The following is a 14,897-nucleotide window of genomic DNA, read 5'->3' as shown; positions in this document are numbered from 1 at the left end:
TCTCATGCTTGTATTCTAATAGTACACAACCTTAGTTCTTACACAGAATTTCTGCATTTACTGCATGGAAATGCCACTTAATCATATCACTGGAAGGTGTTGGAAAAACATTTGCAATACAATTTTATAACCCTATTTTCCAGTGCAGGCTTCAAAATGTCACTTTAAAAGATTTGTGTATGCTAAGAACTAACCCAACATGGCAAACTAATGAGAAAAAATAAAAAAAATACAGAGTCAAGCAGCAATTAATTACATTTCATTAAGAAGCTATTTAAACAGCCCACGACATAATGTCTTCTACCCTCTGAGCAGATGGACTTGAAGAGGTGAAATGACCTGTATATAATACCATATACAAACACAAAATGTCTCTTATGTCTACTGTTATAAACCAAACACCACAGAAGTGAAGTTACAGAGCCCAGTGTTAGTCCAGATGTTTCCCAAATCAGCCCCCACATTAGGAAAGCCTACCTGAAGGAGGGATATATTCCTCCTCTGTGACTGTCCATGCATCACGTGCAGCCACTGAGCTGGTTCCTACTGCAGCACTGGTAATGGCTTCACCAACTGTGAACTGCAGTTCTATTTGTTTGGCCTGAAAAACACATCAGGGCATTAAGGACAGTACTAACTAAACGCACATCAAAATTTATAATTAATAATTTATAATTATAATTTATAATTAATATACAAACACACAGTCCCTGTCCCAATCCCAATTTTTAGCACTAATTTGCAGTAAGATCACTATTTTGGTGAGCTTCTGACCCACTGAAATTGATGGAAAAAGAGGTCAAACTCTCCAAAATGAATGGTAAAAGTTAAAATTTTCACATTTTTTTTAATCCATACCTCCTACAAAGTATTGAGTAGTCTCTGCAAAAGTTCAACTTAGTGAAAAGAAAGAACTGGATAGACAGGATGAAAACAAAACAGTTAGAATGAGACTGCCAGTGATTAACGAAAATTACTGTGGTTTTGTTTATAGTACATAGTAGTAAGAGTCTCCTGTAATTCCATCCAGAAGCTGATCTCTTAAAAGATGCAGAAAACTCTTTTCACTTTAGAAGAATTCAGACAGTACTTTGTTTTGTTTCACTGTCCTTACACTATCCTCCAAGCCTTCAAGAACAGGATACGCAGAACTTTGTCACTTTCCTGTAATTATTTATGATGAACCTTGACTCATAAGAACTCATTTCCATGCCTGCTGAGTATCTTCTAGATTGCCTTCCTTACTCTCTGGAAGCACAAAATGTTCAGGCACTTGGAGAAGTAACTCTTTAGCTTCCTGCCATCTAAGATAAATTGGATTTTTCAAGTACACCTTTTATAAAGGAAGTTGTAATGTCCCCCTGCAGTTACAGGAGAAAAACACAGCACTCAAACATCATTTTATGTTCATGTACGCAGTGCTCCTAGTATTCTAAGTATAGTGATAGGACAGTTGATTCATGTCTTGAAACTGAAAGAGTAGGTTTAGATTGGATATAAGGAAGAAATTCTTTACTGTGAGGATGGTGAGGCCCTGGCACAGGTTGCCCAGAGAAGTTGTGGCTACCCCAACCCCGGAAGTGTTCAAGGCCAGGTTGGATGGGGCATTGAGCAACCTGGTCTAGTGAGAGGTGTCTCTGCCTATGGCAAGTGGGTTTGAACTAGGTGATCTCTAAGGTCCCTTCCAACTCAAACCATTCCGTGATTCTTGCTTGTTTGATCACATCAGATTGGAAGGCTCAGCAAAATATGCCTGTCTATACTCAACAGCTGCTTCTACAATGCAGAATCCTATGTCAGTATGAGCAGGGAAGAAAGGTAAAACAAGCTAAGTGAAGAACACTAAAAAAACTCCTTGATTATTTAATTTTGCTATTTGGCATATTGCAATATGTATAACAGCTCTGAAGTACTGTGCACTACAACAATGTATTAAGATGGAGAACAGATACATATACTCCTATAAACAAAGCTTCTAATTCAAGTGAGTAGTATTAGTTGATGTAGTTCAGACAAAAGAGGTGTACTTACATTACCTACTTTTAGGGTACTTTTGAAGGCCAAAGTACAGACCTATGGCTTCATTACTATAAGATCTTAATATTTTACATATACAGTGTGTGAAAAAAAATCCATAATCCTCTTGAAGCGAAATGTGCATTTTTCTCAGACTGTGGCAGAGACCTTGAATGTCAAGTTTTTAATCTGTGTGTAAAACACTGTGGCATAAAACATTTTAGCAGCCCAAAGTCTGCTCTCTATTTCAAGGCAGAATTAAAAAATCCAGAGCCACTATTACAAAAAGACAACTTCCCTTGTAAATCTGGCTCTAGAGTATACAAAAAGCATCCAAATAGAAATACGGTAGTATAAAGGATAATACATTGATAGTGTCTCACCTCCACAGAATCCATTAAACCCTGCAACAGGAGCTTCTGGTGAGGAAAATCTTCATCTCCCACTGGGAAGTAACCTAATGTTTGTATTGCTCGTTCCTTCATCTTAAATACAAACAAAAAAAACAACACCATCACATAACCCTCCTGTAAATCCAGGAGATATATTTTAAACCCACTATTTTTCACCCTTACTGAAGTTCCGCTTAAGATGCCAGAAGTCACACATGCTAGTGGCTTATTAGATCAATCAGTACACCTCTCTTCCAAAACACAGGCCTCTGAGGATTATTTACAAGAAGCTACTCCCATTTTTCTTGAACTAAAATTATGAGGATTCATATTTTCATCCCTTAAGCCCTTACTTAAGACTACAGAAAGCACAAGTGATCAACTGCTAGACAATATTGCAAGAACCTTTAGCCTAACTTTGACTCACTAAAGCTAACAACAAACCTAATTCCCTTAAATAAGGTTGAGTTTGGCAGGGAATACATACACCTGGGGATGAAACATCCAAAAACATTCACAAATGGATCATAACACCACAAAAAAATCTTGCCTTATTTGTTTCCTTGCTAGAAGGGATTCGGGCCAATAAACTTTCAACAAGTTGTAGCTTTGTAAATCCTGTTCCTTCATTGGGAATTGGCAGGGGGCCATTCCTGCCAATCTCCCCAAGAGCTGTACAAGCAGCCACCACGAGGAAGGGAGAGGTGCTGTCCAGAAAAGAACCTACAGGAAAAAGCAAAACAGAACAACTCAAATTTATACTATTATTTAGCAGCAGGCAGGCTGTACTGTACTCATGCAAGTATTGTATTGTACTCATGCAATTGTATTGTATTGTACTCATGCAAGAAGCAAAGCATTTATCTCCTCTAGAGCTGGTAGGAAGTGTTATGCTAGAACAAAATCAAAGTGAAAGGAGATATTGAGAGGAATTGAAGCAGTGGCACTGCTCCTAATTGTGCTTTGTTGGTCTCTGAGTTAGAGTCCACCTAGGTTTTGTTGAAAAGGCTTATGTCCATACATCTAACCAGACTACATTCTTACATGCTGTAAATTCTATCACAAAAATTGAACTCAAGATTACACTATATGGGCTGAGTATCTAAGAAAATATCAGAAAAATCAGAAAAATTCTCAGCCTCGAATAGATTGAAAGAACAACTGTTACATGCAGCAAAGTCTTAGGCAAGAAGTTACCTATTGTCTCTGTTGTTGACTTTATAAGTTGTTCTTGTTCCGGCATGACTGCAGTGTTTGGTTGTTCTATGTCATGCAGCTCCATTGTTCTGATTTTCCCTTTGGCCAAGTACCTTCCTACTGTAAATCCCAAAGCCAACAAGGATCCATGTTGGACCTCCGGGCACTACGACAACACCAACAGTGCAAAAAATCTCATTTTCAAAGTAAGTAACACTTTGCACAAAGCACTGATTTAAAAACACATATGGACAAGCCAGATCAGAAGGCACTCTGAAGAATGCAGAGCTCTAACGCATAAGGCAACAATAGGCAGTTTGATGTTGCTAGTACTCTCTTATGAGTGGAGTCCTTTAAGACAAAATAACAAAACTTAGAAGAGGTTTAGGAGGACAGATTAAGAATTTATCACCATTAGCATTCACATTCCTAAAACTACCCTTTTGTAGTCAGGCCAAAAAAAAAAAAATCATCTATCTCATCTGACTTCAAAGTACAGAATTACAAAGGTAAACTAAGATAATACCACATTGTCTCTACTTAAAAAATGGACATACTCAGACTAAGGGGACAAAATGTACTCTGGTAAAAAGCAGAAAAGGGGAATTGCTCTAGATTTGCATTGCTAAGAATGAGAACACAGCTGGCCTATACTGTGCCTCTACACAGTTTGGTAGGCCACAAATGGTGAAACTTAATTATTACAATTTAATGTCAAGAAAGTCACTTTCTCCAATGCTGACTCAGTGCTGAGACTATCTAATGATAATGCTCATTTCTACAGATGAATTCTATTGAAAGGATTTTGTGCAGAAACAAGGCTGGGAGACAAGTGCTACCTTAACTGGGGGGAAAAAAAAGGGATGGGAGCAGGGGCTTAAACTTCAATTAGTTCACAGCTCTGTTTTGTATCACAACCCTACAAAAAGTTGCACCAATGCAACTGTGCTGCCAGAATGGGATCTTCAACCTTGTTTGGCCACCAGGGACTGTTCCTTGATGTGGTCTCACTACAGCAAAGCCAGCAGAAGATGGGTCTACACTTCACCTACCCATTCACACTGAATTACCACCACCATTAGCTGTACTGATTCAACTGGTTTTGTATATTTGCAGCAAATAAGAGCTCTAACTGACTCAGATTCGAAAAGGCATGGGAACACCCTGCTATTTTTTTCCTTGAACTGTTCACATCACTGTTCTATGAAACTTCATCCACAGTTTCCTGGGTGACCGGGGCAAAAAGCAGAAGTGGGGGGCTGGGACTTGTCTGTGCTGGCTTTGTAACTGCAGGAGCTACACCCTACATAAAACTGAGCAATGGCATGGCTTTGGCTCACAGGTACAGCTTTCAGAGATTCAAAAAATAAATCATGTTTGTTAAGTACGACAAAGTGATAAGCACTTCCTGTCAGCATTTGAATCTGTCACCTGCAATGTAAAACGGTGGCCCATTAAGTCCTTCAGAGAGACTGATACGAAAACATTTTGGAGAAATAACCTGGAAATGCTACTCCTTTCCTTCCCTTTCATGATTCAAGACACCAGCACAGAAACCTGCCCAACTGGTTTACAGAACTCCTTTTCCACGCTTGTAGTGGCAAAACAGAGAGATAAGGATAATGGAAGGGGGAAGGAGCTGCTGGAGGAAGGAAGGCAGGCAAACCCACCATATAGAGATACAGCTGTGGAGCGCTGCTGAGCAGTCCATGAGTGGGAGGGAAGAAGCCACAACCCTCACCCAGCACAACACCCTGAGGTGATGAGGACTCAGGAGGCGACTATGGCTCAGGAGGGGAGGAGTTAAATATTTAACAAGTTAAACATTTTCTAGGTTCTGTGGGTACCTGTAGATGCTCAAGAATAAGGAATTGGTAAACTGTTTGAAGAAGGTACTGTGATCCATTACCACTCAACGGGATGTGGCTATTTAGCTGACTAAAAATGGTAAAATGTATGATGGTACTTTGCCTGGGACGTGCCTCCAGGAAACCCTCCTACTGGTCTTAACAACAGCTTCAGGGATTAATTTATTTAAAGACCTGTTCCACTCACCTACAACAAAAATCCCTTCTCACCATCCAGCTGGAAGCCAGCTACTTAATTTTACACCCAGATTAAGGTTAATACATCCTGGACACACTGTGAGATTCAAATATCCTATCAGTTACATGACATGAATAAAAACAAGAAGCAGACAAAGGAAGGTAGTTTACATGGTTGTCTTTTGTCATCTTGATCAGCTGCTCCAAGGCTGCCCTAAGCTCATCTCCAGACATGGTGGACAGCACTACAGAATAAAACAGGGCTGCAAGCTCGCGCATTTCTTCTTTGTTAGTGTTCATCAGGCTCTGTAGGAGTTTAAAAAAACAAAACCAAAGCATGAAATACGAAAGCAGCTTCTTATACAATCTGTTCATAGAAAGATTCAATATACAGAGACAACTGTCATGCAGCTACATAAGTAGTTCTTCACTCAGAAACCACTCTTTAAACCAACAGCATTATCAATTTGTAAGAAACAAAGCCCTCAATTCAGCAAAGCATTCATTATACACTCAGCTTTTTGGAGAAAGATGGCACTAGCCACAAAAGGGCCACCCATCAGTTCTGTGTCAAAATATGTCGATCAAATTCCTGGCCAAATTTTGTCCTCAGTTTAGAGCTCTCATGTTTTGCATCCATACTAAGCTAAAAAAAACCATACCTGAAACCCACTATTTCCCCAAAGCTACCAGAGGCTTCCATACCCTTTTTATTAATCAAAGGGGGAAAAAAGGCCCAAGAGGGTTAAATCATTTAAATCCAACTGCGGCAAAAAAAAAAGAAAATGTCCAGGAAGTCACAGTTCTCAATGCAAAATTATCCACTTTGGAGCTGAGATCTTGTATTATCTAAGTAAATGGTTAAAAATTTGACTTTCAGAAGCCTTGGGTCATTTGTTACGATAATCTTACCTCTGCCAGTAATTCAATGCATAACGCAACAGACTCCTATGAAAAATTCATACCCAAATCTTTGAATGGCTTGGGCCACCACAAAGGAAGCAAAATTAGCCAAGCAAGCAAACAAGAAATGACCTCTGTCAGGCTCATGAAATGTAACACTAACTTCATCTCCAAGCTTGCATGAGATCACACAGCTGACTTCTAACAAACTCCTGAACCTGTTCCTTTCCCTTGGCAAGACAAAAAACACACAAAGGATGATTTAAAACAGTATTTCTGAAACTAGGTATTATCAGTAACCACCCCTAGAGGCTTAATTTTGCAAATGGACACCAGGCCAAAGAAAAAAGAAGGTTTTTCTAAAAAAATGATGAAGAATACTGAAAAGGAGAATGTTTTTAAGTACTCTCCTTTGCAGTTCATACCTGCATGTAAATGAGATGTGATAAACCACATACAGTGAGTGCAATGCAGCACAGATATCATCACAAAAAAACTATTTGAACACATTCTATTTTTTCAACCTTTAAGTATTTGTTTCTGCCAGATTCCCCCAGTGAAAGGAAAGGCAACCTGTAAAAGCTTCAAAAACCCTGGATGCTTGAAGCAAATTCATGAAAAAGGCAAAGTTGTCTGCAAAAAGAATCTAGGGAAAGCAGAATTCTCTTTGCCTTATTCCCAAGCAGGTTCCAGTTTATGGGGCTTTTTTATTTGTTTTGCTTGAGGCTAATAAATAAAAAAAAGTCCAAAGAAAGGCCTCTAAAACACTTAGTGATCTAAATAATCTCATTTTCTGAGAAGCCACTCACATCTTCCCACCAAAGCATTTCCATTGTTAAACAATTTCTTCAAAAATGGGCAGATTTTGTTTTCAGTTTTCTTTTGCCAAGAAAAAACTGGCTTACAATACCAACAGGACTGATAACATAGATTACCCAGGTGCAGGTCAACAAACAAGGTCAATTAACAAAATCAGTAACACCAAAGAACTAAAAAATAATTTCCCCCCTCCTGGTACACATAACATCTCATGAGGTGTTGCCTGTAAGTACAAATACCAGACTTCAAATTAAGGGCATACTTGAAAATAATACTGTTTCACTATGAGAAATATCCCAGATTTTGCTAATGCCAAATCCCATCCAACCAAAAGAAAAAAAAGGGGTTTCGGTATACCTTTATCCAATCCATTTTGTCTACAAATCTGGTGGCTAGTTTTTCTGGATACACTGAAACAACTTCTAGAAGACAATACATGACTGGCAAACCTAAACAGTAATTAAAGAATCATGTTATTAAACAACTCCAGTATTTACACCAATCTAACAATCAGTGATAAAATGAGGTTAAGTATCAGGCATTTCAAAGCATTCATCTGCAATTCACTAGGGATAACAAACAATACAGAATAATAGGGTACAGTATTTCTCAGAAATATTAGGGAAGCTAATAAAAGCAAATGCTCTGGTAGCAATTTGTTCTAAACTCATTCAAGTGTTTTAGACTACACTTGTGGCAGATAGGCTATTATCAGAGTGAGGAAGACAAAGCAATCACTGGTAAGGAAGCTGTTACAGAAAATGGCTTCACAATTTTACATTATTATGTCAAATGATGCTGCAATTTTACCGCACTGTTTTCTCCCGCCTACATAACAGCATAGAAGAAAACAAGCTTAAAGTAAAGAGTATATAGTCCATGTTGCAACTCTGTGACAGCTGTAGCCAAATTCAAAGTACTACGCAACTCATTTCTAGAAAGAGAAGACATTTTTTTCTTCAGGATGCTGCTGCACACAGCTTCTTACCGCCAACACCAGCTAAGAGCTGCTGAAGAAGGCCAATATATATATGTACAGGGTTGGTTTCTGCACTTTTTGAAGAGGATGAGGAGGAAGAGAAAGATATGTGGTTGCCAGACATGAGGTTTCTTATGTAACGTCCAATGGCTGGAGCATGATCTTGCATATCTGCCAAGCTCTGTGAGGTTGGCACCACACCAGCACTGTGAGCAAGACACATCCGCAGATACAGCACTATCTAAGTAGAGAAGATAAAAAACACAGGATACTGAGTGCATGAGCACTTGAAAAACTAGGGAGGAGAAAAAAAAGAGTAGGGAATATGCTATATTTAATGTAACCAAAACTAGACCGTTTCTTCTTTAACCAAATCTAGACAGAAGAGTCAGTATAGATGCAAGAACAAATATAAAGTGTAACAAATCCCAGGACCAGTTTCTGCGATACACCTCTGTAAGTAGACATCCCTACAGTGCCTGCATCGCTCTCTACAGATTAAATCATATGCAGAGTTTTGGTTTATCATCAGCTGACGCAACCTCCTTGCAAGCAGTTCAGCCTGTAACCTACAGCAATTTGGCAAATGCAAGACAACACATTGGTAATACAGATCTTGCTTCCCATCTGACTTTGTGTCTACAGGTCTCTGAAGCCTGGGAATCTGTTATGAAAAGAACAGCCTCAAGGAGCATAATAGGAGTTTTGCACAGAACTTCCAGTTTCTCCCTCTGACAAGCTCCTACATTAGGTACGCTGCAGAAAGCAGTGGAACAACCCTCTCAGGAACATTCCTCCCAATCCCCCGTGAACATCCTGTTCAGACTGCCATTTAAGGACTAAGGATGGAGAGTTAATCCCAACATATGTTTAAAAGAATTTTAAAATGTAGGGGACTTATCGTAGCTGTCAGCTTCTTGCAGTATCATCAAAATGAATAACAGTACACATATCTAAGGAAGTAAATTCAGACAATTACCTCTCCAAATGTGGCAGGATTAAAAGGCAACGCTGCAGTTCCAGTCATATATTTAGCAGGCGTTTTCATTCGGTGAGAGGCCTAAACAACAGAGCAAATTAAGAGTGGAACATTCAGACCCCTAACAGCAGAGATGTTGGAAAGGTCAATGAAATTTTGCTGATTTGACTGTGTTAATCCTTCACTTAGCAACTGAAAATGCACAACAGCTCTGTAACAAGAAGGGCACAGTGCACTTGGAAAGGGTACAGTTCAGGTCGATCTACCTTAACTATCAACCTAGAAAGTGGAACCTCTGAATTGATGAGAGGGAATGGAAGGGAAAGCTAAAATAGTAAAATGGTCTTTCTTCCCTTCAGGGAAAAAAGAAGTGCTTTAGAATTCAAAAACAAAATACCTCAAACTTCCGAACTCTGAGGCGCCCCACTGACAGGCAGCCAGGAAGCTTTGAGATGGCAGCTCTGCCTGGAGAGGCTGCAGCCAGACTTCCCCAGTAGTGTGAGGTGGGTGCCCTGTGCTGCACCAGCCAAATCTAGGGAGTTTCTCAGACCCTGCAGGTGGAAGGCTGCTGCAGCAAGTGAGTAACTTCTTTCCGTGGAAATGTTAGCTATGATAAGTAGGAATATTCCATAAGAAAAGCATCTGAACAGGAGGCTTCCAGTGAAACCCACTGCAAATGTTGCAGAAAAGCATGTATATATTAAATAGGCAGCATGCTTATCAGTGCCAGGCTTGATTCAGCTAGGCAGCCTTGCACCTGAATGAACACACAAGACAGTTGCAGATGTCAACAGACTCTCACTTCTCTTAACATGCTGAGATATTTTGCTGGACGGTAATTTCAGTGACACCCAGAATCATTAAAAAAAACCTGAATTAGTGAACAGAAGATGATTCCCTTGAAGAATGGGTTCCCATTCACACCCAGCAGATTGGGTCCCACTCTTTCACAAATACTTTCTTGCAGGGGGAGAGAAGGATCATGCTAATTCATGCAGGAAAGCCATTTTGCAACTCAGCCAGTTGTGCCAAGCAATGCATACAGAAGCCTCAAACATCTCTTAACACAGATTATTGATGATGCGTGAAAGTTCACATTTAGAGATAACTAACCAAATTAATGCACCTCTGAGATTTTGAAATTCACCTTCAGGAAAGTAAGGGAGATCTGAAAAGTGCTCAAAAATTCTTTTTTAAGTTTCCTCATGAGTCAGGGCATCTTGCTTTTCTCAGTAGTGATTAAACTACACTGATCCATAATTATTTAGCGATATTACAGGTGTTAAGAAAAATTTTAAAATTACCTACAAAGGGACACACACTAAAACTCAATCTTGGTTTCTTAACATTTAAATACATATTTAAATAACCATCATTCTAGACAAAAAACAAGTTCTCGTGAAGCTTCAAATACTTCATATAGTAGCAGAGTACACTAACGGAGTACACCACCATTAGAGAATACAAGAAACCCGTCAGGTTTAAGGGTTCTGCTACTGCAGATCTCTGACAAAACCATATACGTTCCAACATTACAAACTTCTGAAATTTCTTTAAAAAGTAGATGATAACAGGAAGAAAAATATTGCCAGTGACTCTCCACATCTTTAGAGCTTATAAGCCTACTACAGATACTCTACAAGGAAGTGTGTAACAGAGAGTATATTTTAACACTTCTCTAGACAAGCTCTCGGTGCAAACAGTGAGGGTAAAATGAGTGGCACAGTTTTTGGCATATCATTCCACTAAACTCATGAAAGGCTAGTTACGTGGCCATTATGCCCACAAATCGCAGCAAAGATGAAAAATTAAGCCTTTAGGTCAACAAATCAGACTTTTTCACTTATTCCAGTATCTCCTTTATAGCACAGAATCTTTTTTCTGTTTTATGCACATTATTTTTCACTGGGCCAAAAAGAGTGGTCCTCTGCTGGGGTTTGGAAGTTGTTAACTCACTTGTCTACCATTGGTTTCTGTGTTGCCATAGTTATTATATTGTCTCCTTGCACTGGCTAGCCAAATGGCCAATCCCCTCTTTGGCCCAGCAGCCCTTATAAGCTGTGGGAAATTTGAATAAAGGCTCTTCTTTGCTGCTGGATTCCCTGCATGGTCTCTGTCTCCTGGCTTAAGTACCTCCACTGCCTGTCCCTGCCACGAGGGACGGGCGGGGGGCGTGATTCCAGCCCTGAAAACCTTCACAGAGCAGCCGGCAGTGACCTATTGTGCCTTCAGAACACGTTTGTGAGCAAGCCCTATTTGAGAAAAATGCTGGATTATCAGCCTTGAATACTAGATTGCCCGTTCCACACATCATTTGCACAAATTGAAACAAAGCAAAATACCCACTTTGTTACAAGGATCTGCCTCATTACTTAACACTTGGATCTCTTGCAATTACTGCCAGCAGAAAGTAATGAGTGTTAATCTTGGCAACTGTAATACTATGTGTGGTCCTCTCTGTGATTTTCACTAAGTTTATTCCTTGGGGAGGGTGAGGGAGACAGACACAGGGAAGGGAAGACCACATGCCTGAGCATCAGGTACGTATTTGTCATTTACTGGGACAGAAGCATCATACCTTCTCTTGAATGTAAAGGACCATTTCAGGGAAGGAAGGCAGCTGCTTCCCAGAACTCTCCTTCTCATTTTTTCCAGAAAACGTTCTCAGTACCCGCTGGGCTTCTCCATGTACCTCCTCCCGTCTTTCAGAAGAAAAGACAAAAAACAGACATTATTTGCACGGAACAAATAGCCTCTAGTGATCAGTAAGGTATGATGGGAAGCTGGGGGAGAGAGAACAGTTTTTAAATGAGATGTGGGGGTTTTTTTGAAAGGAAGGGAGAAAAAATTCTGCATTAGAACTTTTAATGATTTGTTTACTTTAGAGAGGGGAAAGAAAAAAAGGATAGTAATGAGCGCCCTCTGCAAAACCATCTGTATGAGCTCACTTCTGCTGCTCTTACATCCTTCTAGTGTTCATCAGCAGTTCCTGGTTCCCACATCTTTCTTTTACTATCTGCTACTCCTCCCTGTCACTTCCTATAGTCAAGCTTCAGCCAACACCTATCAGGTTTATCATTATTTCCGTAACAGCATATAACTATTTCTGAAACAGTGCTGACACTGCAGTGATGGAGCTGTTGCAATTGATCTGTTTAGCTTTCCTTAGTTACATAATAGCTACTTACATCAAAAATTGAGCAATTAAAGTTAAGTACGAAAAATCCCCACCACTGACACTGCAGCGACAGAAGACTGCAAATGAAATGATTAGTGTAATTTAACAAGTCACCCACACCTCAGAAGAGTGCAGCAACTCTCACAAGTGCATGCTCTTGACTCTTTACAAATACCAGCTAAAAATAGACTGATAAAATTTGCCAGGAAAAAAATAATTCCTAGCCACTGCAAAACTGATTTCAGTTAACGCATTTCTACTTTGTAATTGCAACTGATCATTAACATGAAGTGCTTTAGTGACAGCAATTCATCTGAAACAAGAAAAACAGTCCAGAGTATCACAGAGTACAGTAACAGTTCTCCTCAGAACCGCCAAGAATGTCCCTATGCAAATGTTAATTTCTGAATTATCATATTTGATCTTCTGTGAGTTATTTATGTGCAGACTTACATACATACGTATATACAGGCATTCATATTTAATCCAAATATATATGTGTGCGTGCATATATATACGCATATGAAAATAACTTAGAGAGGAAAATAACTTACGGGTCTCCTGCGGCTAACAGGAGCAAGTATCTGGAAGGGATATGATCTGGAGGGAACACTGTGCTAGCGAATTTCACAGCCACCTGACGTACTTGAACTTCAGGCTTAAAGGGAAAAGACACAAACATATGGTTGAGTTTTAAATGACAGCACTAATTACTTGCACTCACCACTTTTACACCATCAGTAGACTGTTTTGTGCTCTGGTACCAACATGAATCAAAGACTTTGGACATTTTGAGACACTATTCATGCTAACTCTTCATACGGCAGGAGATGGGGAAAAGCTTCTCATATACACACTAGGGTGGAATGAAATGTTTAATTAAACACAGGCACATTTTTGGGGAATGGTAAATCAGGGTTATCACTCATTCTTGGACAACTGAACTGTTCCATCCAGGCAATTTTGAAATAAATATAACATACATCATCTATCCACAGAAAAAAAAGCTATGCTTTGGAGCAGCACAGCCAGAGGTGGAAGAGAAACATGAGCCTAGGGTGGTCATTCTGTCTACAAGACATGAGAGTCTCAAAAAGGTATTACCTGGAGACCTAGATCCTTTGAGCAAAAGAGTCAAGAGTCAACAGCAAGAAAATAGTCTCTTACACTAGAAATACATATACCTCCAGTCGGCCTGAGTACCCATACAAACATGGAGTATACAAAAAGCACTCTTCCTGAAAATTCAGACCTCTGGTGTATTCTGAACATGAAGAAGGTACTCAGTAAAGTAAGAGAGTCAGTCAAGTCTGGTTTAGTCTAAACTAGTGCCTTAAGGCTGAATTCTTGGGTAAGTTCCCAGGAGCCTTGTGTCAGAAATCACATAGCCCACTGAAATCCCACTTAGCAGTGGGATTTCCTTCCCTTCTACCAAACTCCTGCTGGCTCAAAGCATTTCAAAAGACACTGTCCTTGAAGCATCTATTTCTCAGTTTCCTTACAAGGAGACAAGAAACATACAGTGTAATTGCAATGGATTTGTTTTTTTGCTAAACAGAACACAGAGAACTGCACTGTCACTTCCCGTGCAGACACTGAGCCATATTAAAAATATTTAATTTAGGCAAACACTTCCTCACCCCTTCTCCCAGACAGGCCAATACACTCAGTAAGAAAAGGGACACTTATTCCAAAAGTATCTAACAGATGTGTCAGGAAACAGGAAAACAATTAATAGCGATTTTTTTTTAAGATATGTAATTTTGACTCCACTGAAAATACCTTTATTAAATAAGAAGCTACAAGAGCTTCCATTAGGGTACGCTGGGCTCCTTCCAAGTTACTGTATGCTCCAACCATCATAGACAACGCCTCCTGAATGGCAAGCCTAGTATCAGCATCTTCCTGCAGTATAAAACCAAGAGTTTTCACTTTACGGAGTGTGGTGTCAAGAATTAAGCAAAACTAGCAAAAAACACCAATGATTCCCCAAAGCCCCACCAGTACCCACCTTGCATAAAGCTTCAAAAAACTGTTGTACCAGTGCTATATCCTTGGTAAACAGCTGAGGCATTCGGCTGAAACAAGAGATTTTAATTCATGAAGCTTTTGGTTCTTTCAATTGAAATCCTTCACATTTCATTGTTTGACAATTACAATGTGGGATGAGGGGAAGACCAATCAGAGCCAGTACAGAAAGTTTGCCTTATCTTAGCCATATCCACCATAAAGCAGCACACTCTCCCTCCCTTAACACAGTTTGGAAAGTGAAACATTCTACGGACAATCACTTAGATCACCAGCACATGACTGAACATGGCACTTGTCCAGCTTCACGCCCTCTAGTCTTCACTGTATATTTCTTAAATTTATGTTTCTGGCAATCCTG

At 39.6% G+C, this 14,897-nt stretch overlaps 1 protein-coding gene across 3 annotated transcripts in view; it reads right to left on the bottom strand.

The window, feature by feature from the left end:
- Positions 1–14,897, bottom strand: part of ECPAS (Ecm29 proteasome adaptor and scaffold) — a 61,158-nt gene that overhangs the window by 24,541 nt on the left and 21,720 nt on the right. For all 3 annotated transcript variants that reach the window (XM_064641198.1, XM_064641197.1, XM_064641200.1), the window contains 12 exons: positions 14,520–14,586; positions 14,291–14,413; positions 13,063–13,166; positions 11,909–12,032; positions 9,331–9,411; positions 8,361–8,592; positions 7,730–7,821; positions 5,822–5,956; positions 3,606–3,771; positions 2,959–3,131; positions 2,400–2,501; positions 478–601 (listed from right to left, as the gene is read on the bottom strand). In XM_064641198.1, coding sequence (XP_064497268.1) covers positions 478–601; positions 2,400–2,501; positions 2,959–3,131; positions 3,606–3,771; positions 5,822–5,956; positions 7,730–7,821; positions 8,361–8,592; positions 9,331–9,411; positions 11,909–12,032; positions 13,063–13,166; positions 14,291–14,413; positions 14,520–14,586 — 1,523 coding nt within the window. The remainder of the gene's footprint in view (positions 1–477; positions 602–2,399; positions 2,502–2,958; positions 3,132–3,605; positions 3,772–5,821; positions 5,957–7,729; positions 7,822–8,360; positions 8,593–9,330; positions 9,412–11,908; positions 12,033–13,062; positions 13,167–14,290; positions 14,414–14,519; positions 14,587–14,897) is intronic.

This window comes from Pseudopipra pipra, chromosome Z (genome assembly GCF_036250125.1).
Source record: "Pseudopipra pipra isolate bDixPip1 chromosome Z, bDixPip1.hap1, whole genome shotgun sequence".
Classification (NCBI taxonomy): Eukaryota; Metazoa; Chordata; class Aves; order Passeriformes; family Pipridae; genus Pseudopipra; species Pseudopipra pipra.
Note: the sequence above shows the minus strand (reverse complement) of the source record. Positions and strands in the feature narration are given on the sequence as shown.